The sequence below is a fragment of the Aspergillus karnatakaensis genome (genome assembly GCF_047715665.1).
Source record: "Aspergillus karnatakaensis strain CBS 102800 unplaced genomic scaffold BJY04scaffold_66, whole genome shotgun sequence".
Lineage (NCBI taxonomy): Eukaryota > Fungi > Ascomycota > Eurotiomycetes > Eurotiales > Aspergillaceae > Aspergillus > Aspergillus karnatakaensis.
Window position 1 is genome coordinate 128,294 of NW_027395778.1, and position 24,549 is coordinate 152,842.

General features: G+C 52.6%; 12 protein-coding genes across 12 annotated transcripts; 6 read left to right on the top strand and 6 right to left on the bottom strand.

The window, feature by feature from the left end:
• Positions 1-591: 591 nt before the first annotated feature.
• BJY04DRAFT_141769 (purine-cytosine permease family protein) lies at positions 592-2,441 on the bottom strand. Its single transcript, XM_073708690.1, has 4 exons — positions 2,218-2,441; positions 2,002-2,169; positions 1,599-1,950; positions 592-1,543 (listed from the first exon to the last, which is right to left on the bottom strand). The coding sequence occupies exons 1-4, from the start codon at positions 2,412-2,414 to the stop codon at positions 746-748; spliced, it is 1,515 nt and encodes a 504-aa protein (XP_073566342.1). The 5' UTR covers positions 2,415-2,441; the 3' UTR covers positions 592-745.
• Positions 2,442-3,840: 1,399 nt separating this feature from the next.
• BJY04DRAFT_141774 (OPT oligopeptide transporter protein-domain-containing protein) lies at positions 3,841-5,076 on the bottom strand. Its single transcript, XM_073708691.1, has 3 exons — positions 4,833-5,076; positions 4,725-4,776; positions 3,841-4,660 (listed from the first exon to the last, which is right to left on the bottom strand). Exons 1-3 carry the CDS (start codon positions 5,032-5,034, stop codon positions 4,015-4,017), a joined length of 900 nt encoding a protein of 299 aa, XP_073566343.1. The 5' UTR covers positions 5,035-5,076; the 3' UTR covers positions 3,841-4,014.
• Positions 5,077-5,431: 355 nt separating this feature from the next.
• Positions 5,432-6,787, bottom strand: BJY04DRAFT_223008 (CapA family protein; the record flags this gene model as incomplete). Its single annotated transcript, XM_073717572.1, has 1 exon — positions 5,432-6,787. The coding sequence occupies one exon, from the start codon at positions 6,785-6,787 to the stop codon at positions 5,432-5,434; it is 1,356 nt and encodes a 451-aa protein (XP_073566344.1).
• A 431-nt stretch (positions 6,788-7,218) lies between these two features.
• BJY04DRAFT_231555 (uncharacterized protein) lies at positions 7,219-8,799 on the top strand. The gene has a single exon (XM_073719562.1). It carries the CDS (start codon positions 7,259-7,261, stop codon positions 8,777-8,779), a length of 1,521 nt encoding a protein of 506 aa, XP_073566345.1. The 5' UTR covers positions 7,219-7,258; the 3' UTR covers positions 8,780-8,799.
• Positions 8,800-8,857: 58 nt separating this feature from the next.
• Positions 8,858-12,899, bottom strand: BJY04DRAFT_199846 (glycoside hydrolase family 35 protein). Its single transcript, XM_073712836.1, has 7 exons — positions 12,226-12,899; positions 12,122-12,176; positions 12,006-12,073; positions 10,407-11,944; positions 10,047-10,352; positions 9,248-9,991; positions 8,858-9,191 (listed from the first exon to the last, which is right to left on the bottom strand). The coding sequence occupies exons 1-7, from the start codon at positions 12,336-12,338 to the stop codon at positions 9,004-9,006; spliced, it is 3,012 nt and encodes a 1,003-aa protein (XP_073566346.1). The 5' UTR covers positions 12,339-12,899; the 3' UTR covers positions 8,858-9,003.
• A 285-nt stretch (positions 12,900-13,184) lies between these two features.
• On the bottom strand, positions 13,185-15,332 carry BJY04DRAFT_199848 (Zn(II)2Cys6 transcription factor domain-containing protein). Its single transcript, XM_073712837.1, has 4 exons — positions 15,097-15,332; positions 14,352-15,047; positions 14,015-14,298; positions 13,185-13,949 (listed from the first exon to the last, which is right to left on the bottom strand). Exons 1-4 carry the CDS (start codon positions 15,270-15,272, stop codon positions 13,261-13,263), a joined length of 1,845 nt encoding a protein of 614 aa, XP_073566347.1. The 5' UTR covers positions 15,273-15,332; the 3' UTR covers positions 13,185-13,260.
• Positions 15,333-15,346: 14 nt separating this feature from the next.
• On the top strand, positions 15,347-16,491 carry BJY04DRAFT_199850 (SDR family oxidoreductase). The gene is made up of 2 exons (XM_073712838.1): positions 15,347-16,112; positions 16,176-16,491. The coding sequence occupies exons 1-2, from the start codon at positions 15,503-15,505 to the stop codon at positions 16,367-16,369; spliced, it is 804 nt and encodes a 267-aa protein (XP_073566348.1). The 5' UTR covers positions 15,347-15,502; the 3' UTR covers positions 16,370-16,491.
• A 218-nt stretch (positions 16,492-16,709) lies between these two features.
• Positions 16,710-17,626, top strand: BJY04DRAFT_199851 (SDR family NAD(P)-dependent oxidoreductase). The gene is made up of 2 exons (XM_073712839.1): positions 16,710-17,216; positions 17,269-17,626. Exons 1-2 carry the CDS (start codon positions 16,763-16,765, stop codon positions 17,577-17,579), a joined length of 765 nt encoding a protein of 254 aa, XP_073566349.1. The 5' UTR covers positions 16,710-16,762; the 3' UTR covers positions 17,580-17,626.
• Positions 17,627-18,059: 433 nt separating this feature from the next.
• On the top strand, positions 18,060-18,783 carry BJY04DRAFT_199852 (putative quinol monooxygenase). The gene is made up of 3 exons (XM_073712840.1): positions 18,060-18,293; positions 18,365-18,392; positions 18,459-18,783. Exons 1-3 carry the CDS (start codon positions 18,097-18,099, stop codon positions 18,600-18,602), a joined length of 369 nt encoding a protein of 122 aa, XP_073566350.1. The 5' UTR covers positions 18,060-18,096; the 3' UTR covers positions 18,603-18,783.
• A 493-nt stretch (positions 18,784-19,276) lies between these two features.
• Positions 19,277-19,734, top strand: BJY04DRAFT_223015 (uncharacterized protein; the record flags this gene model as incomplete). The annotated part of the gene is made up of 2 exons (XM_073717573.1): positions 19,277-19,474; positions 19,552-19,734. The coding sequence occupies 2 exons, from the start codon at positions 19,277-19,279 to the stop codon at positions 19,732-19,734; spliced, it is 381 nt and encodes a 126-aa protein (XP_073566351.1).
• A 1,044-nt stretch (positions 19,735-20,778) lies between these two features.
• Positions 20,779-21,824, bottom strand: BJY04DRAFT_223016 (alpha/beta hydrolase; the record flags this gene model as incomplete). The annotated part of the gene is made up of 2 exons (XM_073717574.1): positions 20,779-21,743; positions 21,788-21,824. The coding sequence occupies 2 exons, from the start codon at positions 21,822-21,824 to the stop codon at positions 20,779-20,781; spliced, it is 1,002 nt and encodes a 333-aa protein (XP_073566352.1).
• Positions 21,825-22,803: 979 nt separating this feature from the next.
• Positions 22,804-24,517, top strand: BJY04DRAFT_199857 (aldehyde dehydrogenase domain-containing protein). The gene is made up of 2 exons (XM_073712841.1): positions 22,804-23,342; positions 23,390-24,517. The coding sequence occupies exons 1-2, from the start codon at positions 22,882-22,884 to the stop codon at positions 24,390-24,392; spliced, it is 1,464 nt and encodes a 487-aa protein (XP_073566353.1). The 5' UTR covers positions 22,804-22,881; the 3' UTR covers positions 24,393-24,517.
• The last annotated feature ends 32 nt before the right edge of the window (positions 24,518-24,549 follow it).

Consider the following 24,549-nt stretch of genomic DNA (forward strand, 5'->3'; position numbering starts at 1 on the left):
ATAGACTGAAGAGCAAAGTGGAGGATGAGGGGGTTTATAACTTTCCCTTGTGAGGGTGCTTTCTGTCGAATGTTGTATACAATTTGTCTCCTCGTACTGGCTCCACTGGGTACGAGCGGGCCAATCGGAGCAATGAGCATGTGGATGCCATGACGTTGGTCGATCATGAGGACAGCAGCTTCGTATACCCCCAGTAACTGGTTATTGTATACGATCGATCCCACTTTGCATTAACAGACAAGAGTGCCGCTGGCTTAACGACGTATCGATACTGTGGCAAGCTCATCCTCAAAGTCTCATTGTGGCTAGAAATTATACTTGAGCGTCAGATACAATCGATGTAAAAAAGAAAAAGAACAACTGTCAGGCACCCAAGGGACAAGACGTCGAAATAACTTGAGACCATATCTCTGGTTATAAGCTTCATATCCAAACTCTATGCAAGACAGAACATTAGAAGAAAGTCCGCAGGCGTGGAGGCGGGTGCTCCCGGTTGTGTCGCAGTACGTGCATTCCAAACCTTATGCGTGTCATATCCTCGAGGCGAGACAAGAAACAAACTTTCTCTGCCACGCGATGCGGCGAAACCAGGCGTTTTAAGCATATTTCAATTGTTGTAGAAGAACTTTGACTGTCTATCTACAGCCTGATCCATTACATCCACCCGCACAATCAACCCTCACATGACTCCATTACCTATATCTCCCAAGCCACCTGACAGCTATAATCTACACCCACCCGTCATTCAAATTCCTCGTATTCTCTTCTCCCCCATCCTCAACGGCACATACAACAACCCCGCCAGCACAAGCGCAACCTCAAACCCAATATCCCCCGTGGTCTGCGCAATCGGGCCCGTGAACCACACCTGGCCCATACACGGCACAATCAAGCCGAACGACAGCGCCATCGCGCCCACAGCCGCAAGGCCACTCGGGAGGTGTTTGGGGTTATTCCAGCTTCCGCTCTCAGCCTCAGCCTCGGCGTCAGCATCAACGTCGACACCAGAACTTCGAGAAGACGACGTGTATGAATTACAATCGCCACCCCTGAAAAGAAAATGCTCAACAAGCACAACAGCCACAAACGCCGCAGACCAATACGCAATCACATACAGGAAATTCTCCAAGTTGGTGAAAAAAGACTTCGCCGCTTCCACAGAGACAGGAATTAAGATCGCCGTGTAGATTATCGAGAACACGAAGCGCGGGACGCGCACGAAAAAGGGGAGTAAGAGTTGGAAGTTCAGGCTTATGCTGTACATTGAGGCCGCGAGGTTTCCTAGCAGCGAGAAAGAGAGAAGGACCGAGACGAATTTCCCGAATCCGCCGGCTAGAGCGAGCATCGCGTCGAGCACGCCGCCGACGCCGTAGGTTGCGTAGTTGTTGGCCCATGAGGGGATTGCGGGGGCGGTCGCGCCGATGGCGGCGCCGAGGGTCATGAGTGGGACGGTCGGGAGGAAGAGGCCGAGGTAGGTGTAGGTGAAAATGCGGGTTGTGGAGACGGTCGGGGTGCAGTAGACGCTGAAGTCGGAGGCCATGCCCTGGGGGGGTTAGTGGGGGGGCTTTGGAGGGTTAAGGGGGTGGCAAGAGACATACAGCCCAGGGAATTAGAAAGCCGGCAATGACGCCGCCGAAAGAGAGGACAGTTGCGGCGGTTGGTGGCTCGGTGGGTGTTTGCGTCGAAAGCTTGTTTCCGCCAACGCCGGTTGCGATGACGATTGCGACGAGCGCGAAGAGCCAGCAGTATCGCTCGTACTGGTGCAGGAACTTGTACCCGCCGAAGGAGACGATCATCCCGCAGATGCCTATTACCACGATGCCGGCGGTGTCGTCGATGCTGCCGTTGGAGACGGCGGCGAGCGTTGAGCCGCCGAGCACGGAGGATATCACGCCGAAGCCGGCGATTGTGCACAGGTTTAGAAGCACGATGAGGGAGACGATGTAGTATCTAGACAGTCGGTTAGCGTCGTGCTGTGAGTAATTGGCATCAGGGGCATACCCGAATGTAAATCGCGCATGTAGCATCTGTCGCAATCCTGTCCTTGAGCCGAAGGTACTAAAGTACGCGGGTGGGATGGTGCAAATCATGTTGAAGAACAAGATTACTAGAGAGGCATCGCGCAGACTCATGCCCATGACAAAGGTCCCCACCATGCCAGTGATGATTCTGTGGCATTGTCAGCCGGGATCAACGCGACTAATGCGAGGCACATACGGAAGCAGATTGGTACTCAGGGTAAACCAAACAAAGAAGACATTGATAAAACGATCGTCGGTCCGCTCTTCGATTGGAACAGGGGTCACTCCACGCAACTCAACGCCCCAGTTTGCGATCCTGGAAAGCCATGACTGGGGCACGCGGGGGAATTTACCCAGCGACTGGGCTTCCAGGGTGGTGGTGTCGGCGGTCATTGCTTGTCAGTGTTCCGTGAATATAGCATGGTATGTTGTTGAAGAGAGTAAAATCAGTGAGTCAAAAGTGGTCGGCGGCGGGGGCAAATGAAGATTCTGATCTGATCTTATCGCCGAATCTCCCATCCTCTGCTCTGATTGGTCAATTCTGCCCGTCATATCTAACTCCCCACCATCAAGGGTCAAGGGTTTGGAGCATACGGGCTCGCCGCATAGAATCCGCATGCTAGACGGAAAGTAAAGGGCATACTGCTCATGTTTGACTTGAAAGCTACTCATTTCGCTCAACAGTGTCCAGTACTAAGTTCATATCTATGTGCCTATCACCATTGTCCTTCAAAATATATATCGTAACCCCCCATGGACATATTAGGGGTAGCTGGATGCAATAAGTCCCCAGAATCTACCCATAGGAGTCGACCTTGCGAACAGATATACTAGATATAACACTACTTACCATTTCCTTGCATCAAGAAGGTCCCTGCGGAGTGTAGATTCTGTAACAAACAGTAGCGGATTTGACCGAGGAGAGAGCAGCATAAAGTCCAAAATACCCCTCGATCCGGCTAGACGACCGTTCTATTTTTCTCGGGATGATATAGCTAGGTCTTTCACTGATTATGAGCCTATCCACCAAGGTATATCGAGGCACATCAGGAAGAACACTTGGGGTTCTGTTGAACATGATTTTCGGGAACTCGGGCATACTAAGCCGGCCTCGGAGTAGGTAAGTAAATAAAAGAGGCCTTACAATGTAGCCGCTACACCTGAGAGAAGGATACACTGATCGTGTGTGAGCACGCCATTCTATATCTTCCCACGAGCATCCTCAAGCAACTGAAACAAAGCCGAGCTCCTATCTTCAAGCAATTGGGCCGGTGGTCCATAGGCAACCACAAGCCCCTCGTGCAGCATCAAGACCCTATCATGCTCCAACTATAGATACCAACGATAGCACCGCCCAGATCCTGATGGGAGGCGGTACTCACGGCAGACTCAATACTATGCGTGATGGTAATAACGGTCCGATTGCGGAACTCGCGGTGGATAACCTCATGGATGGTAGCGCTTGTCGAGGCATCCATAGGGGCGGTGGCTAGACATTATTAGCGGTGATTAAGGTGTGATAAGTAGTCGACCTTGTACCTTCGTCCAGAATAACGATATTTGTATTCGCCAGAATCGCCCGAGCTAGTGCGAGAATCTGGATTTGCCCACCAGAAAGGTTCCCCCTGTATCGCAGATGTGTCATCAGCAATGCCCGAAGGTAAAATATCTACTAAGGGTCGGGTCACAGAAGGTAAATATACCCAGATTCGGTGATATGGAACTGCAGCGCGTCGTCACCAGGAGGAATTTTGAAGATCCTCCCAACTCTTCGCTGGAAACCTTCAGGAAGTAAACTCCGAGAATATCAAGCCATTTGGACGCTGCAGCAGTCAGGACCACAAATATCCAGCCGCCATGTTTAGCGAGTTTCAGAAATCTCCAATACGTGCTGAAGCTCACGGCGGCGCAGCTGGCCTGGACCGGTGGTGTGGCCTTTGCGAGCAATGGCGTCGCTTCCGTGTCTTGTTCTTCCGTCTGGACCGGTATATAGCTACTGCCACCTGGTATAGTCGAACCATACGCGCCTAGGGAATGCCGAAGTTTCTTTGGGATCGCCATCTGCGATGGTGGTGCGGGACCGGATGAGCATCCCGACACCTAGCATCGAAGGCGACCACTGCCAGGAAAGCCACCCCCAATTCACAGCGGCGACGATACTATGACCGCCCCATTTGTAGATCCACCAAAACGGATTCCAAGTATAAAGTATTCCAGGCGCGTAGGACGACCCTACTGACCACAGGAGCGATACGACGAATGAGTAGCTGATTGTTTTGATTTTCTCTTTGGCTCCATCTGCCCCGTTGCTAGTAGAATGCAGCGCATGGATTGTAATTGCAGAGGCACTACCGAGGGGAAAATACAGACTGAGTTGTTTTGCGAGTCTGAGGATAAACATCCGTCGGAGCGGCACTGCAAATCCCAGACCCCAGAACCCGCCAACTAGAGTCAGGCAAAGCAGCTTGCCGTAGTCGGATTGTGGGTTTGCCTCGAAAAGCTTGAGCTGATACATTGCTGGCACGCCGCTCATGAACATGAACCCCACGCCAATGCATCCTAGCGAGGTTGCCTGGACGATGTTATTCTCGTGGGGGCCAAAGTCGCCGGAGAGAAAGGGAATCTGAGGCGATTCAGTGCTTGGTTGAGATCAGTATTAGAAGAACTACCTTTGACTTCTCCAGAAGCTTGCAGATACCATACCCGAAGATGGCGGAAAACAGTGTCGCATCGGCACCGAAACCGGATTTGAGACCTGAAGATATAATCAATATTTTATGCAGCTCATAAGCCTGTAGAAGCATAGCTTACCAAGATAGAGATTCGAGCAGGCAATCAAAGACCCTAGTATCCCACCTGTGATAATAGCTCGGAGGGTCACTACTCTGCGGCCGTCGTAGGGTGCCACTCCAACCAGGGGCTCATACGGTTGGTCTTCCACGACATCCCCACTGCCACTAACGACAATTTTCATGTCTCGAACAGATCTGCGTCTGTCATGTTTCTCAACCATGCCAGGAGTGCCCGCATCCTTGTCATCAAGGCGGACTGTGGAAGTCATAGGTAGAGGTAGGCAAGGGAGGGAGGGATCGGGAAATCAGGAATGAAGATGGCGTGAATGGATATGTGCCAAGGAACTTGCTGCTCCACCAAGTTTGACAGCTGGATGGCGCTTAAATATTGAACAGGGTCGGAAGAGAGGATTCAATTACTGCCGATAACAAAGTATCAACTGACCACCTGGTGTCATAGTTTTTCTCCAATCAAGACTCCGACAGTGCTCTGCATTCCTAATCTAGGTCCGCCGATCCGCCAAAGACCTGGGGTAATGGCAGAGTAGATATGAGAGCTACCCCACAAGCGCACGCGCTCTCTACTCAGAGATAACAAACTCAGACCTTATCACTAGATCACCTCAAATCGATATACCCGATGCTACCCTCAATCACAATATCCGTACCGAAGGCTGCCGAAGTTCGTTGCAAATGCGCCAGAATCCGCTGCGCCTCCAACTCCGGCGCAGTCTTGGGCATTGTTCGATCAGGCAAAGACGTATCGTTCGTCAACTGATTGTGCACAAGTGGATGCAGAACAACCTCCACTGGCACATTATCCTCGAATAGAGTCTCAGCAATCACCCCGTCATCCCATTCGATGGGCAGATTATACCCCCGGAACGACAAGCCGAGGCTATATGTCAAAGACCCCAATCCGTAGAAGATAGGACGCGAGTTGTAAATTTCAATTCCCCGCAATGTGTGTGATCCGTGTATCAGTACAGCATCTGCACCTGCATCAATTGCCGCGCGGCTGATATTCCGCGCATAGCCCGCCGGTACGGTTGCAGCATACGGCAGGGGTATTATCTCGTCTGAGGCGCCGGACTCCGACTCGTGTGCGTGCAGTGAGAAGATAGTTGCGTCAGACTGGTTCTTCGTAGCTCCCATGGCTTCAAGAATGCCACGGTAGTCGTCGGCGTTGATATCCCATTCTATGCATGGTTCGCCTTCCGGCCCGAGTCGCCAATTCGACCAAGAGATTGGGGTTTGTCCAGTGTACAGGGTGATATCCGTTTCGTTCCCGGCGAGCTTCTGACCTTGAGCTGTCGCGATGTCTCGGATTGCGTCGAACATTGCCGGTGGAAGTACCGTGATGGGAGTGGCACGGAGAGCGCTAACTCCAGGTCGGGGTCGTAAACTTTCGCCAACATCCCCCGCTCCCGCAACTGACTGGGGTGTATGCGTTCCAGCGACACTTATTAGCGCCAATCGTGTGTTTCCGCTGTCGACGTAAACTGCTTTCCGCGCTGCGTCGAGTGTGAGGCCAGACCCAGCGACTGAAATCCCGACAGCTGCAAGGTTCTGATGAGTGGCGAGCATGCCAGCCTCTTCGAAATCCCATCCGTGGTTGTTGGCGTGAGAGGCAAGGTTAAATCCGTAGTCGGCAAGCAGCGCTGCCTGCGCTGGTGGGTAGAATGGACCACCGCCGACGCCGCCGTAGAAGTTATCTCCACCATTCTCCGACGCTGGATACCCAGTGAACCTGTGTTCATCGAAGATCTGACCCTCCATGTTGAAGAAGCTGAAGTTGGCTGCTCGCGTAATGTCCCATACAGCCTTCGTTCGAGAGTCGTTCGTGGCTATAATGTCGCCGATCCAATCTCCAGAAGCAGCCAGAGACCATTTTCTAGGGCTCTGTGAAGAGCTTCCAAAAGCGACTGGCAATAGAGCACTCAATGTTGCTACGGCTTGCGTAAGACGAAGCATGACTGCTGCGCAAATCAGGTAGGAGATAGACTGGGTCGAGGTCCAGAAAAACACAGGTGTCGAGAGACAGATACCTGCAATACGTCAATTTATAACTTACTCGCACGCTACCTAGTGGTGGGAAAGATGCGTCTGATCCGGCCTGCGGGCTGTAGGTGGCGCACTAGCCATGTAGACCCTTGTCAACATACCTAACAACGAGATTCTGATAAGACTTTTTCTGCCCAGGGTATGAGCTGCGCCAGTATCCTGGTTTCATCAAGTCTTTCTGTCGAAAAAGCAGAGAGGTGACACTTTGACAGCATTTTCTCTCTGGTGGCCCCGCCGACTTGCCAAAATAGGTGGACTTTTGCGCATTTCGTCTATCCGACTCCACCATGGTAGGCAGCAGGTGAAATAGATCAAGACTCACCCATCGTCGCTCCCTCTCAGATTTCTGTGCCCGTGGAATGGTTTTCGCAGCTTGTCATCATGCACTGGACGGCACCGCTTCTTCTTGCTGTGCAAGCGGCCTCTACAGCAATGGCTCATCTTGCCACCCCCACAGCTCCTTTCATCAATGTCACATTGACCCCTTGTCCCTCGGACCGGAATGATGGATACATCCATGGAAATGCTATCTTGAATCTGCCCTTTGCCGAAAATGAAACCCTCGTCGTCCTGCCCATAACAATGGCAGGCAGACCCTCCACACAATATACCAACGAAACCCTCAAGGCATCAGACAATCATGGCTCATTACACCTTACAGTTCACAATGGCACCGGCTCAGACGGCCAGCCAAGCAGCTTCTGGGTTACCAACCGACGCACCGAAGGGCCTGTCGTCGTGCAGTTTCAGGCCCGACCCAACAAAGTCTCCCCCGACGCTACGACTGGACCTCTCTTTGACATCCGCTCAAACGGCAACGGATTCCTCGGATCAACCTGGGCTCTCATACCCCTTCCACCAAACACAACGACCGAGTACCAATTCTCACTAGCCTGGGATCTCCAAAACTACCCGTCCGGCGCCGCCAAAGGCGTCTGGACCTGGGGCGAGGGTCCAGAGCCAGTCACTATAACCGGAACAGTAGCAACATTCCTCTACACATTCTGGGCCGTCGGCACCATGTCCACGTACCCAGCCACCCCACCCTCAAAAGATACGTCGAACTCCACTTTCAGCATGTACAGCCTCGAACCCGTCCCCTTCAACGCCACCGCAACCGCCACCTTCATCGACAAATTCTTCACCTACTCCTCCTCCTTCTGGCAAGATTTCTCTGGCCAGCCCTACCGCGTCTTCGTGCGCCGCAACGACGACCTCGGAACCGGCGGGACAGCGCTAACAAGATCCTTCACATTCGGCTGGAGCCCGAGATTAAACACATCGGAGGACGAATTACAGGTGCTGCTCGCGCACGAGATAACACATAACTGGCCTGGTCTCTCTGGCGCGACCCCGGCCGCGACACGGTATGCTGAGGGGACGGCGGAGTACTACTCTCTGAGGCTCCTGTGGCGGAACGGGCAGATCTCGGCGGAGAAATTCCTAGCGGAGATGAATGAGAGGGTGCGCGCGTATTATACTAATTCAGCTGTCGATATGACGGATGCTGAGGCGTATGATGTCTCGTGGGAGAATGCTGATGCACAGACGATGCCGTATGGGCGGGGGCTGATCTATCTTGTGAATATGGATGCACAGATCCGGGCTGTCTCGGGCGGGGAGAGGAATCTGGATGCACTTGCATTGGAGCTATTGGAGATTTGTCGGGAGGATGAGTTGAAGTGTACTGAAGAGGCCCTTTTGGCGTTGCTGGAGTCTTACCTGGGTGAGCAGGCTGTGACTGAGTATTATACTGTTGGAACTGGGGTGCCGCTGATACAGCCTCTTCCTGATAGTCTGGGCAGTTGTTTTGAGGTCGTGCAGACTGGTAGCGGACCCTCTGTGTTTGAGTGGCGGGTGAAGGAGGGGGTGGATTATTCGAGCTTGGAGTGCTTGTTCTGATTACTGGCGTGAACCTGTAGCCCTTCCTTCTACGATGCTATATAGATTCATAGATCGCGATTCTACGTAACATGTTATCGGACAATTCTCATTAGTAACAAGAATAGTTCTGCAAATGAGACTATTTTGTATCTACCGACGAAACCCCCTATGTCCACTATACAGATGCTCGCAAGCGGCCATAGTTCATACATACATCGGGTGGATGCAAGCGCGAATTCCTATCAGGCATACTGGGACCTGTCTGTCCATCCGGGCTGGAGATATTCTGCATCAATCCGAGGATCAAATGCCGAGCGATGAACCCCAAGTACCTTCCACTGGACATCCACCGACCCACCAGCCTCGTCCATGGCCCAAATACTAAGACCGATCGTATTGTCACCTTTGTAGTTCAAAATGCCTGGGAATACTATATCATATTTGTTAGTAAGGATTCGTCCAAACGCCAGATGGGCAACAACATACCTGGGAAAACCGTCTCATTCGAAAGCACCGGCAGCGTCTTCCCAAACTGATACCCATTGACATAAAGCTGCGCCCTCAGATTCTTCCTCTCGGCGGTCTTCAGCTCGAACGCAAGACTAGCATCATATCCCTCCGGAATATCCAACGGCACGACAGTCCGGTAGAATCGCGAGGTAGCACCGGCGAATCCCTCTCCAGGATTTGCTACCTCCCACTCCCCATCATCAAAGCCCGGCAAATGCCAGCCAAGCCGTTCCGCATGTAACCCACCTTCGTTATACGGACCCTTGATCGGCTCAATAAGTTCATTCCCACCGGCATTTCCAGCGACCTTCCACGAGGTAAAGTTCACAGCTTCCGGTGCAATGAGCGTAGCATTGAGGATACCACGCGGGTCAGGCGCCGCCTCGCGCTGCTCTTTGCCCATCGTATCTTGGATGACGAAGAGGACGTTGTCAGTGTCTGTATTTAGAGTGATGTTATCGAAGGAGACTTCCAGCTCGCCGGTTTTGTTCTCCATTGTGCCGAGCCACGAGCCGAGGAACTGGCCGTTCGCGTAGGCTGAGAAGCCGCTTGCTCGGCCGCCGATGACGCGCAGGTAAGCGCCTGTGGGGGTGTTCTCTTCAGAAGCGTCGAAACGGCCGCGCCAGAGGATGTTGCCGGCGACGAAGCCGTATTCGTCGGCGAAGAGGACGGGGTAGGTGTCTGGGGGGACGAAGTGGGGGGTTTCTTGGTGGTCGGCATCTATAAGGGTGTCAGTACAAGACCCGCTCTGTAATGTTGGTTCCTGTGGGCATACCAGTCCACTTGGAGTCGTCGTAGTCTACCTCCTTCTCGGGCAGGTTATTTGCGACTTTCCACTCTGTGAGGGGGGGAAGGTCTGCGGTGAGGCTTTCGATGGTCACTTCACCTGCGGCGAGAGTACCGATGAGACTGCCGTATTTCGACTTGCGGATTTTTAGCTTGGAGCCGTTGAATGTGACGTTCTTCACTTTCTTTGGCGCCCAGATCTCGATGGTAGTTTCCTCATCCCAGTCGCCGGTGATGTGGATTGTGTCGCGCTTGATGTCCGCGGTGCGAACGAGGTAGGGTCCTTTCACAAGTACTGGGAAAGACGTCAGTGAGAGGATATGTTAGTGCTCGAAGGCAATCAACGTACCTGTTGTATTCTCCCACGCCAGAGGGCTGCTGTCCAGGGTGGGTGCCCAAAACTTGTAGGCCGATGCACGGTCAACGACCACCGCCTGAACGTCGTTGTTATAGTTGACGACGATGTTCTCTCCGCCAGTAACCACGTTCGTCACGACTCCGTTCTTCGTTCTTCTCGTCTTGGCCTTGCCGCTTACCGCTCTTCCAGACCTAGCTCCCTTGAGCAGGAACTCGCCGTCTTCTCCCTCGGGAGCCCAGAGGACGACAACCTGACGGTCACCGAGATCAGCAACCGTTAGAACCTCCAACGTCGCATACGTGATCTTCTTCCCAGAAGACGCGATCCGGAAATCCGTCACAAGAACCTTCGACTCCGTCCCATTCAGCGTGATAGACCCCTCACTCGGAACAGTCAACTCCCCAACCTCTGTCTCAACATTCAACCGAAACCTCGTCCTCTCCGTGGACGGAGAATACTCATGCCGCGTAACATAAAACCCAGCCCCCGTATCCGGATTTCTCAACTCCGTAGTCACAACATCCTGGTCCGTGGCATACCCCGTTCCATTCCCCACCCTCTCAACCTTCACAAAATCCCTCGCAACCCTCATAAACAGCCCAAACAGCTTGGTCTCGCTATACTTGTCCCAAAGCCCGCGACTCTCCTGAATCGGCGCCGAATAGTCATAACTCGTCCCGACCTCCGGGATCCCAATATTTCCCCAATTCGTTCCGCCAAAGAGCATATAGATGTTGACGGCCGAAACCTTCTGCGCGAGATTATTCCGGAAAAACAAGTTCACCCACTTCGCGCCTAGATTCTCGCGACAGCCACCGGCAGGGCCAGACCACGGGTTATACGACCCGCCCTGAAACTCCATCATGAACGATGGCTGCGTCGGCGCAACCTGCTGGAAATGCGTATAGTAATCAAACACCGTATACGGCTCGACGTCGCCATTCGTGCTTGTACACTGCGAGAGATCACACGTCCAGCAGGCCGGGTAGTGGTCGAGCCCATAGAGATCCACCTCCCCGCCAACATCACTCCAGTCCTTACTCCAAGACTTGGTATTCATATTTGGATTGTTATGCGTCAGCACCGCATCAACCCCCCACTCGCGATGCCGATCCTGAAGAAGCTGCATGTAGTTCACGGCCGTGGCGTTCGGGACCTTGAGCTCGCGGTCGGCCCACTGGTTCCCGTACTCGTTTTCCAGCTGCCACATGATTACGGGCCCGCCGTTGGTGATGAGGTGCGGGCGCACGTACTCGGCTACCGCGCCAGAGTACTGTTCCCATGCGGCGGTGTATTTCTCGTTGTCGTCGCGGAGGGGACCGTACTCGCCGGTCGTGAGCCAGCCTGGGAATCCGCCGCCGTTGGCTTCGGAGTTGATGTACGGGCCTGGGCGGTAGACGATGTACAGGCCGATTTCGCGGGCGAGGTCAAAGACGTGCGAGAAGTTGTGGGCGCCGGAGGTGAAGTCGAGGGTTGTGGGGTTTGGGGCGTGCCAGCCCCAGTGTTCATAGAGGCCGATGCCGTTGAAGCTGGTTGAGTTAGTTGCGGTTCATGGAGTGAGGGGCGAGGAGTAATTGAGAGTGGACATACCCGGCGGCTTTGACTTTCTGAAGGATGTCGCGCCACAGTTCAGGGACGGGGATGCGCCAGAGATGTAGCTGGTATCACATTAGCGAGGGGATTTAGGTGCGTTAGGAATGATTTACCTCTCCGCTCCAGAGAAACAGGCGCTCTCCGTTAACGGTAATACTGTAGTGGTCCCTACGGGACATTTAGCAGACATACTATATCGTCAATGGAAAGCCCATACCATTGAACCACCTTATTCAACCCATTGTCATGCACCGGCCACTCGTCGGCAACAACATGACCGGCCAGACCAGCAACGGCCACGAGGCCACCGATGGCCCGCGAGAATTTCATGATCGCTCTCTCGAAGTGAAGAGCTCAAAAGATGCAGCAGATCTTCAATGCGGAGCTTTAAGTCCAGGTCCTGCCGTATGTCGGGAATTGCTCTTCTCCATTTATACCCCGATTGACTACGACGATCGCCCCGCATATCCAAGTGCGGTATTTCTCCGGCAGGCATTCCACCGAGCTTCGTACTTTCGTATTGCCTGCATCCGTGCTCATTCGTGGGGTAATGACGATCTGCACATTCGGGGTCAATTCTTCCGGGGATCCAACTTGGCATAGCGGGATGCTCGTCAGCCAAGGGCTTGCTTCCGCGGGGAGGGAGACAGAGTTCTCAGCTAGCGATGGCATTGCGCGATTCGGTTTTAGCTGTTGACAAGCCTGCACTGCCGTAGATCGGGACATTCAGGTTCGGTCTCTTCAACTCCGCTCGTACACCCGGCATCTGAACATGGTAAATTAGTCCGGCTGAATTACGGACGGGTCTTCATAATATGCTGTAGCTTGAAGAGGCAGGTATGAGCCAAAGACAGGAGAAAAGGGTACCTGTGTGGGGGGCTAACCAAAGAGAAAGAAATTTGCAAATGAAGATCAGGATATCTTGCATGTGCAAAATATAGCAATAGCAATAGCACTATCAATCGTACGATTCCTCTGCCCGCGGACTTTTCAGAAAGACACCCGGAAGGTCCGGCGGCACGTCTGGACCGGAGCACCCGTTCAAGGCTGGCCCGGCGGGAACGGGTCAGCACCGCTGAGGTTCTACGGGTCTCTACAAGTTACATTCTGGTGAACATCTCCATGTTGTTCATAACGTAACAGATAGCTCTGAGTTCTATCTGCTTAATGAGCGTGCCCAGCGGAAGGAGGTTGGCGTCTTGTCCCGCAGTTCGTATACTAGATCACCATAGGCTACCAAAGATCTATCTCGCTAGCTGAAGCTCATGAAATCACTCAGTATAGAATCCCACTGCACATCATCTGCAAGGACAACATCGCTTAGATTGCCATAGACATCCTGCCACTCCTGTAGCTCCAAGGGGGCGCCATTCGCATCCGGTGAGATTCTGGACATATCCTGCGCACTACTTCCATCATGGGCAGGCATAGGCATAGTCCCAACAATCGCTCGGACCTGATACGGGAACGACCGTGCTAGAAGCCTCATCTTAATACAAAGGCTGCCGATTAGATCTGTCTCCCTTTCTTTCATGGACAGCCCCGCTAGCCTTGTTTCCAGGACATTGACGAGCTGGGAAACGACGTTGGGAAAATCTGCTTCGTCCCCGATGGCTTGTGCTTGCATTTGCACCTCGTCCGAGAGAACCACTGAGTCTGCGTTTGATTGGCCACTCAGAAGGTTAAGGAGCGCCAGAACAGCAGCAGGGATATAAGCGACGGCAGTACACACCCGCGCACTGGTGGGGATCGTGATATGCGGAATTTCCGACACGGGAAGGGTTTTGACGGTGTGGATGAGCTCTTTGCATTTTGTTGTGAGAGATAGAAGCATAGCTGTTCGGACTGGACTGTCGGGAGATGCGGTCCAGAGGTCTTCTCTGAGAGCGAGGTCTTTGAGGCGAACCTCGGCGTATTTGAGTTCTGTGCGGAGTGCGTTTGCTGGAGAATTGGTCAGTCAGATTTTCTTCTGGTAGGTGCTCGGGTTGGTGCAAAGGCGGAGATACCTGTTGACGACGGACAGATTGAGAGATCTTTCTCTATACTAGCGCGCACGGTATCAAGTTGACGCTCTAGAGAGGACGTTATCACTTGTATCCTTATGATGCCCCCACTACCCTGCAAGGAAGTGTAGACTTCGTCTACTGTTGCCAGGAACGACTGTATATTCACAAACGGGGCAATCCATGCGTCGGATATATGCTCTTTGGCAACCTGTAAGCCGCTGAGACATTCGTTCAATTGGATGTCACTATTCCTAAGCCCTGGGCGGCCGAACGGACCTAGGAATCTGTAATCTAGTCAGCCAAACATGAATGAAAGGGGAGATATAGTTCAGCCCACCCAGTAGACATGAAATATGTCCCGAGAAGAGCACGCCTCTCATCCCCACACAAGTCTGCCCTTTTGTGCAGACCCAAATCGTATAAAATCGAAACACAGAACTGAACCAGCAGCAATAACCGCGGGTGATGCCGTTCCGCAGGGTAAGCATACCACACGCTATGAACGAGCAGACCACGAAGCAGCTCGAGTGTTCGTTCCGACCGAGCCACAATCCTAGACATCACATGGTCCATAATCTCCTCATCGACAAACTTTCTCAATGGGTGCGCACTCCCCACTGTAGCCGCTATGATGCATAGGAAAAGAAACGGCCCTCGGGCCCTTAGGCTAGCGGCTGTGGTGCCACGCGGAAGGACAACAAAGGGGAATTTAGGGATAAAGTCAAGCTGGAATGCCGCGACGAGGCGTTCGGCTTCGGCTTCGCTCATAAGCCCTCGCTCCACGATTGAGGGCTGGCCTTGGAGAGCCGAGCCAGTCGGCGGATCAGGACCGTGAGACGGCTGATTGGCGGCATCCAATAATGCAGCGATATCGGTCGACTCGGACTCTAGGTCTGGCTCAAGATCTCGAGATGAGCCCGTATCGTTTGTGAAGGGGATTGATGTATCCGGGGACGGCTGCTGGGTTTGTCCAGTCAGGGTCGCGAGCTGGGACATCAACTGGTCGACTCGCTTTTCTAGGGTCTCCACGCGGCTATATGCATGGTCAATACGCTATCCTGTCGCTTTGCAGGGGGGCGTACTTGGGAGCTGCCGGCCTATGCTTCCGCTTCGTCTGCGGAAGGTCAAGGTAGGTGCACGACTTCCCTAATCGGGCGCAGCGCTGGCACACATTGGCTGCCTGCGGAGTACATTTCGCCTTGGCGACAGTGCATGCAACACAGGCCCTCCTCTTGATTGGCGTTACTCCGGCGTTCATGTTGCTGTGATAGGGACGGAGGTGACACGGAGCGGCCGCTTGACGTGTTGAGGTTGCGCGATGCTGAGAAATCCCAGCTGGGACGGAAAACCGGATCGTCCGGTCGGGCGGTTTGTCAGCGGCTGGTTGTACATAAAGGGAGTATCTTCAACAAAGAATATGAGAACAATATCAGCAAGACAATATTCAAGTCACTCGTAAATCATCTCTCCAGACTCTCATACACCACCATGCCGATCTACGCCATCACCGGAGCCTCCAAAGGCATCGGCCTCGAATTCGCACGCCAACTCGCCTCCAACCCGTCCAACAATGTGCTTGCCATTGTCCGCAACCCTGAATCACCCAGCATAGCAACCCTCGCATCGAAACATCCAAACATCCACGCCATAAAAGGCGATGTAACGGACCCGCAATCGATCCTCGCCGCCGCTCAATCCGCAGCAGCTATCACCGACGGCAAGCTCGACGTCCTGATCCACAACTCCAACGCCGCGGACGCAGCCACCGTAGGGTACACCCCGAGCCAATTCCCGCTCGATGCCGAGGCCACGCGCGCAGCCTTTGAGCCGTCGCTCCTAACCGCCGTCTACGGCGGCCTGTGGACAACGAACGCCTTCTTACCTCTTATTGAGAAGGGCGCTGAGAAGAAGATCGTGCATATCTCGACCGGCATGGCAGATATCAATCTGATCAAGAATGGGGGTGTCCCTATTGCCGTTGCGTACTCTGTTGCGAAGGCTGGGATGAATGTGCAGGTTGCTAAGTATGCTGCTGAGTTGGCGCCGAAGGGGATCAAGGTGCTTGCGTTGAGTCCGGGGTGGGTTGATACTTCTGGTGGTAAGTTTTCTAGATTCCTGACCCTGTGCAGAGGGAAGAGACCAGAGACTGATATTGTGACAGGAGAGAAATCGGAAGCGGAGGCTCAGGGGGATGCCTACTTGCTCAGCCGGTTCCAGACCGTGAAGCCGGACTTGAAGGGGCAGATTGAGCCTGAGGAAAGTGTGAGGAAGAGCCTGAAGGTGATTGAGGAGCTGGATGCTGAGAAGAGTGGGACCTTTGTCAGTCATAATGGAAACACGGAGGACTGGTTCTAGAGGATGTTCATTTTCGAGATTCTCCCATCTCTCTATCCAGAAGATATAGAAATAAACAAGCAAATACCTTTTGCGAATCAGGGGACAATGTAGAGTGTCGGGAGGATATATATTTCGCGCAAGACCAAATGGAACTCTCATCAGCTGAAACTCGGTAGCATACAGTTCCACCATCCGTACCATTTTAACGAATTGTATCGTACTAGACTTCATCATCATACCAACCACAGCTTTGTTGGATTAGGTATAGGTGACTCTCTCTCGGACGAGAGTAAGATAGACCTCTCCACCGGAGCCCCGCCTGTAGCCCGCCAAGAATGCCCCGCGTCAGAAGGGACAGGTTAGAATTCTTGCACAAATCCTCCCTGGGCCTTTCGTGATACACGGCATAAAATGTCCTCCCTTCAAGGCAAAGTCTACGCCGTAACAGGCGGCTCAAGCGGCATAGGCCTCGCAACCGCCAAGCTGCTCGCCTCGCGCGGGGGAACCGTCTGCATCGCCGACGTCAACACGACAACACTAGCCGAAGCTGAATCATACTTTGCCTCGCAAATCCCCGCAGTTCCATATCTGGTGTCGCAAGTGGACGTTTCCGTTAAACAGCAGGTCGAATCCTGGATCGCCGAGATCAAGAACAAGTATGGGCGTCTCGACGGCGCGGCAAACATCGCGGGTATTACGGGCAAGGACCACGGCGTCAAGACGGTTGCAGAGCTGGACGATGAGGAGTGGACGAAGATTCTAGGTGTTAATCTGACCGGCGTGATGTACTGCCTGAGAGCTGAATTGAATCATATCGTTGACGGCGGGTCGATTGTCAATATGGCTTCGATTCATGCTAGTACTGGTAAGATAACCCCAGCCTTAACCGTAATGACCATCCTTCTCACACTGTACAGGCCTTGCAGGTTACGGGGCCTACTCAGCAAGCAAGCACGGCGTCCTCGGTCTCACCCGCGTCGCGGCCAAGGAGAACGGCCACCGCGAAGTTCGAGTCAACGCCGTCGCCCCGGGGCCTATCTACACTCCGCTAATGCAGGGGCATTGGGATATGATGGGTCGCCCGGCGGATGCACCCTTCGACGACCCGATCGCGTTCCGGCGACAGGGAACGGCGGAAGAGGCGGCAGCTGTCGTGGTTTTCTTGCTCAGTCCGGAGAGTTCGTTTGTTAGTGGTGCTTGTTACTCGGTTGATGGGGCTTGGATATGATTCATGTAGTAGGAGAGCCTGCAACAATCCACTTATATTGTCGCCGGATTCACCGTACGTATAATTTATAGTGGCACAGGTTATAAGCCTCGCCCGGACTGTGGCGTTCCTCCACTTCTAGACTACCTATCTGAAGGCAATTATTCGCGGTCTTTTGGTGCTGACATATCCACTTCTCACCCACCAAAGGACCCATTCCTATCGAGGACCCGACAAGCTTTGCAGCTGCCAAAAGGAGAAAGGTGGATATTCTAGCGACCCCATATCTGACCGTAAGCCCGTCAGCCGGAACGTCGGTAACGCACCATTCCGAAGAATGCAAGGGAGTCCCTGAAGTCGTGCTACCTGCGGCTGAACGCTGACATTCAGCTCTGCCATTCTAAGCAATCAACAGATCCCCGATATGGTGGACATAGCAACCAGCGGCACGTATAAAGCCCCCCTCGTCCGTCCTAAAAACCGCAGGTATCAAAAATAAGACACAGTCAAAGCAGATATCACTCGCAAATCAATTCGAATGGCAGACTCTCAATCCTCCCCCCCTCGCGGTTTCGCACTCCATGTAAGCATCTTCATCGCACCCGAGAACGTCCCGAAATTCTTCGAAGCCTTCGAGCCCGCCTACAAAAAGGTCGCCGCCGAGCCCGAGTGCACTTTGTTCGAGGTCTACCAAGACCCCAACAGCCCAGGGGAGTTATCGTGGGTGGAACATTGGTATGTCCTCTTTTATTGCATGCTATCTTGAACGTAGATCTGGCTACTAACCCTGCATGCCTAAATTCCAGGACTGAATCGCTGGAGTGGTTTATGGAGGTATGGAACATGTCACCTCGGACTGGTAAAAGCCGAGCATTCCTAATATCTCTGCCTCTATACTAGGTTCAAGTCAACCGAGATTATTACGCGCCGTATCTGGCAGTGACGGAGCCGATGTTCTTGAAACCAAGGGAGTTTAAGATTCTTCATCGAGTCGGGGCGCCATACAGCGTTGTCAAGAAGACGAATGGCGAAATCCGCGAGTGATGTTTACATGAAATATAATGAAAGGCTGCCGTGGGATCTGATATTGCCTTGGAACCGTGAATCTTGATCAATGCCGATTTGCTTTTGAGTAAGCACATTTCTTGGGTAGGTTTTACGGCAGGCAGAGGCTATCATGAGGCCAGTGGTAGCTGGACATACTGTGCCTCTACATGAATAGAACAACAATTATTTAGTTTTTTTTTTTTTTTTTTTTTTTTTTTTTTGGCCTGAGCCTCGAAATGTTATTTCCGGCCTAGATGACCCGCAGGCGTTTGCTGGCGGGGCCTTTCAGGCACCCTCTAAGGCTGCGTAACAATGGCAGGACTATTTTTATGCACAGGGTAAGGCCTCCACCACCGCGTCGGATGTGCATTAGGTATATTGTATTAATGTAACTGAACAGCCTTTCCAGCGCTTCATTCCAAAGAACAAGTTTGTGGCTGGTGAGTCTATAGCTGGAGTTGAGCCTGCAAACAAGCCACCTGTTAAAAGCCCAGGCGGCCATAGCCAGTACAGCCCTATCACTGCGCCTTGCAACAGTGGCTTTAGGATTTGTTGGCGTGTGTATATAAGAAAGCTCTTCTTCGGAATGATGGGTAGTCTAGTCATCCAATATCATCACCAAAACATTACACTTCGAACTCTACACTAACCACCAAATTCCCGTAATAACCATGAACAGCAACAACAACAACCAGAACGCAAACTACAACCCTTACGCCATGCGCAACCCCTACGCCGCCCACGACACCTCCTCACGCATTGTCGGAATAGGCGGCTCAGCCGTAGGGGCTAGCCCCTCCGCCTCGAATGGAATGTTTGTGGTCCAAAACGCACAGCAGGCGTATCATATAAACCAGTATGCGCGAGCTGTATGCATTACTCTCCTTTCATCCCCCTTAAAGCTTTGCTTTTGCAAACAGCAAGGCTGATAGCATGTTCATTATAGCAACTCAACGGCAACGCCCAAGCCCTAGCCAACGCGAATCGCGCAGCACAGTGGCAGCGGCAGATGCAGACTGCTCAGGTGCAGGCCTCCAGTATGGCTTATGGCATGAATGGGATTACGCAGGCGAATGGGTTTGTTAGGGATGCGAATGGGGCTGTGAGGTATGTGGGGGTGAGGAGGTAGGGATTTGCTGTCGAGTCTGATCTGGTTGAGGGCGTGTTGTATTGGGTATTATTGCCGGTACTATCATAGGCTATCTCGGTTGTTTCCTATGTTTGTGTACTCAAGCAAATGGCGTTCTTGAACAGTGATTATGGGTTGGAATTTTGGCATGTTTAACAGGGCTGGTGTGTGGTATTTGTGTCTAGAATGATTGCTTGGTGTCGCAGTTGCTATTAGTCTTATGATACTGAAGCAGGTATTGATTACTTTTCTGACTGATTCTTCTTGAGAGTGTCTTTATAGTTAAGCAGTCTCCGCAGCTGACGATCTAGGCGGATTCTTACTAGAGTCGACCACCCTTCAGTAAGGCCACCTTACAACTTTGAAATTTAAATCTTCTGCTACCAACCACAAGTCTTCAATCCATCAGATCTATACTAAACCCCTATTAAAGTATAAGATAAGTATCTCTTTCAAATGCCTGGAAGCCGCTAATTAGTTTCTTAGTACTTTTATTCAGAAAATTACTCGTCGCCAGCTAAGTCGCCTGTACACGGTGGATTGCTTAACATGTGCCGCGAAGAGGGAGGATGAGCTATCGGGGGGCCACTACGGACACTGCTCGAGGTGTAACGGGCGAGCACGGTGAGCGGATATCATGTTCTCTGTATTAGAATACCTTGAACCGGACCTCTCCCTGAGATCCTTGGGCTTTGGTTTGAAGTCGTCAAGAGTAGTAGTATCTCGACGGTATTTCATTTCCCTGACCAGGAATGACAAACTGGTACCGTACTAAAGCTTATGTTACATAAGGTCAGCAACATGTATGTAAAGACTTTTTAAGTAGTCTATACAAGAAAAGTTTATTCTTGCGCCGGGGATCCGACTAAGGAATGCGATTACGAGTGAAACATCTGGAGCCCCAATACTAGTATATATATCGTTCTAGCCGAGAGCGCTGTTTGTATCAAGCATTAGGTATCCCTGCTCGTTACTTTCTATTGATATTAACGTATCGTGGCTTCTGTGCTCCAAGGACGCTAATCCGGGGGCATCTGCCCTTCCTCACGATAACGATCCATTATCTCCTAGAACCCACTTGATTCCATCTAGCATATCCCCCAGAAACTCCCGCCGATGTTCATCCAGGAGGCTCGACGGGTACGTCCACGAATAATGCGGAAACCCGGGATAAGCACGATACACAACCGGAACACGAGCCTTCTCCAGCGCATCCTTCATAAGCCTCGCATCGTCACGTAGAGTATCCGCTCCGCACTCAGCGATATAAACCTTCTTCAACTCCTTGAGTTTCGGGTGTAGCAGGCAGGATGTATAGACATCATCGGACGGCGCATTGTAAGCGTTGAAAAATGCCGACATCGCGGACTTTGAGTTGACTGTTGCATCGGCATTGATGTCGTACGAGTCATAAAGACCTGCTGCCGTGATCTCCGCGGAGACAAGATCTGGGTGTATTGTGACAGGAACAAGCGCAACGACCCCCTTGACAATATCACCGCGGCCTTGGTCGATTAGCTTCAACGCTGTTCCGAACGAGAGGTTTCCGCCAGCCGAGGGTCCGGTGAGTAGAATCGAGGTAGCGTTCAGGTTTTTCAACACCCAGTCTACTGCCTCGAGGCAGTCATCCAATGCAGAAGGGTATTTATGTTCCGGCGCAAGTCGATACGAGACACTAACCAGTGTCATGTTGAATGTCTTGCTGATGAGTCGGGTGATGGCGTCTTCCTGATCGACGCTCCCGAGCGCCCAGCCGCCGCCGTGGATGTAGACGCCTACTGTTTTCTTCTGGTGGTTGGGCGTGTTTGAAGATTCTGTGGAGGACTGTGGCTTGTAAACTCTCAGCCAGAAATTGTCGAGAGTGACATCCTCGGTCTGCACGGAGTCGTCGGGTGGGGGGATGTTGTATTGCGTTGCTAGTCGGGATAGGATCTTTTCCCAGGCGGTTCCGATTTCGGAGATTGATCCGTGGACAGAGGGATTCTCTCCGAATTCCTCGACGAACTGGACTTTGATCAGTAACGCGTTGTCAGTCTTTATGTAGGGGATAGACTAGCCTTGAGCCATGCTGGGGCGAATTCCGCGGGCATTTTGCTTGAGTTGCGGAGTATAATAGAGAGGAGGGCAATGACCCAGTGAGAGAAATCTAAAAGACTGCGAACTGCTATATATGGAAGAGATCGTGGCTGCCACGCGGACACTGGGCATCGATCGCCGAGACTGTACCTAAGGCCCCCTGTGCTTGGATGAGTAGAGGGAACGGCACCGTTGCTTCTGTAACCTGCCGTCGGGAATACTTCGGATCCGCTGTCACAATCACCTCACCTCGCAGTGGTATTTTGAGACTTTCTAGTTGCCGGTGTCTTACCACAATGTTGACAGCACAAGTCTGGGCTTGGGCTGGTTTAGATGTAGAGGCGCCAGCTAAAGGCAGTTGTGACGGTTCAGATTGGGAGGAGTTACCGAGCTGGATGAGACCGACCGGATCGTCCACTTATGTACGGCTGTCAGATCTTTTATCGGTTCCGGATTGTTGGTCAGGTCCCATAAGTTTGCTTTTCGAAGTGACTGACCTACATACTAGGCAGAGGCCTAAAATAGCGGCAAGCAGCCTCACGCCGCCGATGAGCTTGTTTGCTTTTCGTCTTATAAGAAAGCCGTGTCCCGCTTGCATGCGCTACCTAATGACCTTCGGTGGACACATCTTCTGCGACAGCTCTCGACTGGCTATGCAGACGATGGAACCTCAACATGAGGGGCGGGCTGGGCAATATCAGCAGCACTACATTATAGTAGTTAGAAAGATCGAACTTATTGGGGGGGGGAGGGGGGCATCCACGAAAAGAAAGGAGACTGCACAGAATGATCTTCTTCCCCGCACGTTTGTTTGCTTCTCCCGAGGCTCAGGCCCCTCCCCTCGATTGTCAACTGATTCAATATAATACAGCATAGAGGAGGGGTAGACAATGCTTATCTTCACCGGTTGGGGTAAGGCAGTTTGTCAGCCAAGCTACCCACTGACGTGGTCTGACTCAGTGCGGCGTATCCGGCGTATTCACAAAAGACCAACCTACACTCAGGATATAAGAATCTCACCAACTCTTGAATCACTTCAAGCTCAACGCCACAATCCTGCTTACAAACACCATGGCTCTGGAATTCTCCCCCAGCAACCTCCCGCTGAAGCTCTTCATCAACAACCAATACGTTGACCCCGCCAACCCCGCAGTTTTCAGCGTGCATGATCCCACCGACAATTCCCTCGTCTCCGACAAGGTCCCCCTCGCCGCTGAGGCAGATGTTGAAGCCGCTGTAGCTGCTGCAGAAACTGCCTTCCCGGCATGGAAAGCCACCACGGCGGCCGAGCGTCGGGCACTCCTGCAGAAACTGGGTGCGCTGATCGAAAAACATGCAGTTGCTCTGCAGGAGTTATCACGTATCACTCTGGGCGCACCGTATGAGTCCATAGGCAAGCATGAGACCGTACTCTGTGCGCAGGCGTTCGAGTACTACGCGGGGTGGATCGACAAGTTCGCGGGCGAGGCCTACCCGCAGGAAAATGGGTTCATGCGGATTACCCGGCATGAGCCGTTGGGTGTTACAGCTGGGTGCGCTGCTATCGAACACTTTAACTATCCTAAGCTGACATGTCTAGAATCGTCCCGTGGAACGGGCCACTAGGTATCATCGGTCTCAAAGCGGCCCCAGCTCTAGCCACCGGCAACTGCTTCATCCTGAAGCCGTCGGAAAAGACTCCATTTGCAGCCCTTGCACTCGGATCTCTCATCAAGGCGGCAGGATTCCCGCCCGGCGTGTTCCAGGTCCTATCCGGCGATGGAACAACAGGTGCCCTCTTAGCAAAGCACATGCGCATCCGAAAGGTCAGCTTCACAGGCTCGATCGCGACAGGAAAGCGGATTCAGAAAATGGCGGCCGAATCGAATCTCAAGCGCGTGACGCTCGAACTCGGTGGGAAGTCTCCGGCTGTCATCTTCGCGGATGCCAACCTCGACAATGCCGTCGCGTGGTGTGTAAACGCCATCACCATGAACTCGGGCCAAGCATGCTTCGCTGCGTCGCGTGTCTACGTGCAGGACACGATCATCGAGGAGTTCACCAAAAGATATAAATCCGCCCTTGAAGAACGCGCCCAGGCAATCGGCGACCCGGCAAAACAAGGAACACTCATGGGCCCGCTCGTCGACGAAACGCAGTTCAACCGCGTCCAAGGCTTCCTCGACCGCGGCACCCAATCCCACTCGCTGCTAACCGGTGGCCAGCGTGTAGGCGACAAGGGCTGGTTCGTCCAGCCAACCGTGTTCACAGACGTCGGGCCAGACTCGGAGCTGTATAAAGAAGAGATCTTTGGACCTGTCGCGATCTTGAACTCTTTCAAGGCTGAGAGCGAGGTAATTCAGAAAGCGAACGCGACGGAGTACGGTCTTATGGCGGGTGTGTTTACGCAAGATATCAACCGTGCGCTGCGCGTCGCGGGTGAGTTTGAGTCGGGGATGGTCGGCGTTAATTGTATTAGTTTGAATTTCTTGACTGTGCCTTTTGGAGGGTCGAAGCAGAGTGGTCTTGGAAGAGAGTGTGGGCGTGCGGCGATGGAGGCTTTTACGGAAACAAAGACGGTTATGATTAATTTGACTTATTAGTTCAGATCAATTACATAGGTAGTATTATTCCTGTCTTTGGGTATAATGCAGGAAGAAACAAACACATCAGAGAGCTAGTTGGGGTTGTTGTTCTTTATGGCAGTGGGACTGAGGTGACAATGGATATATATTGTGCTTATGGTCCTTGTCCAGGAGA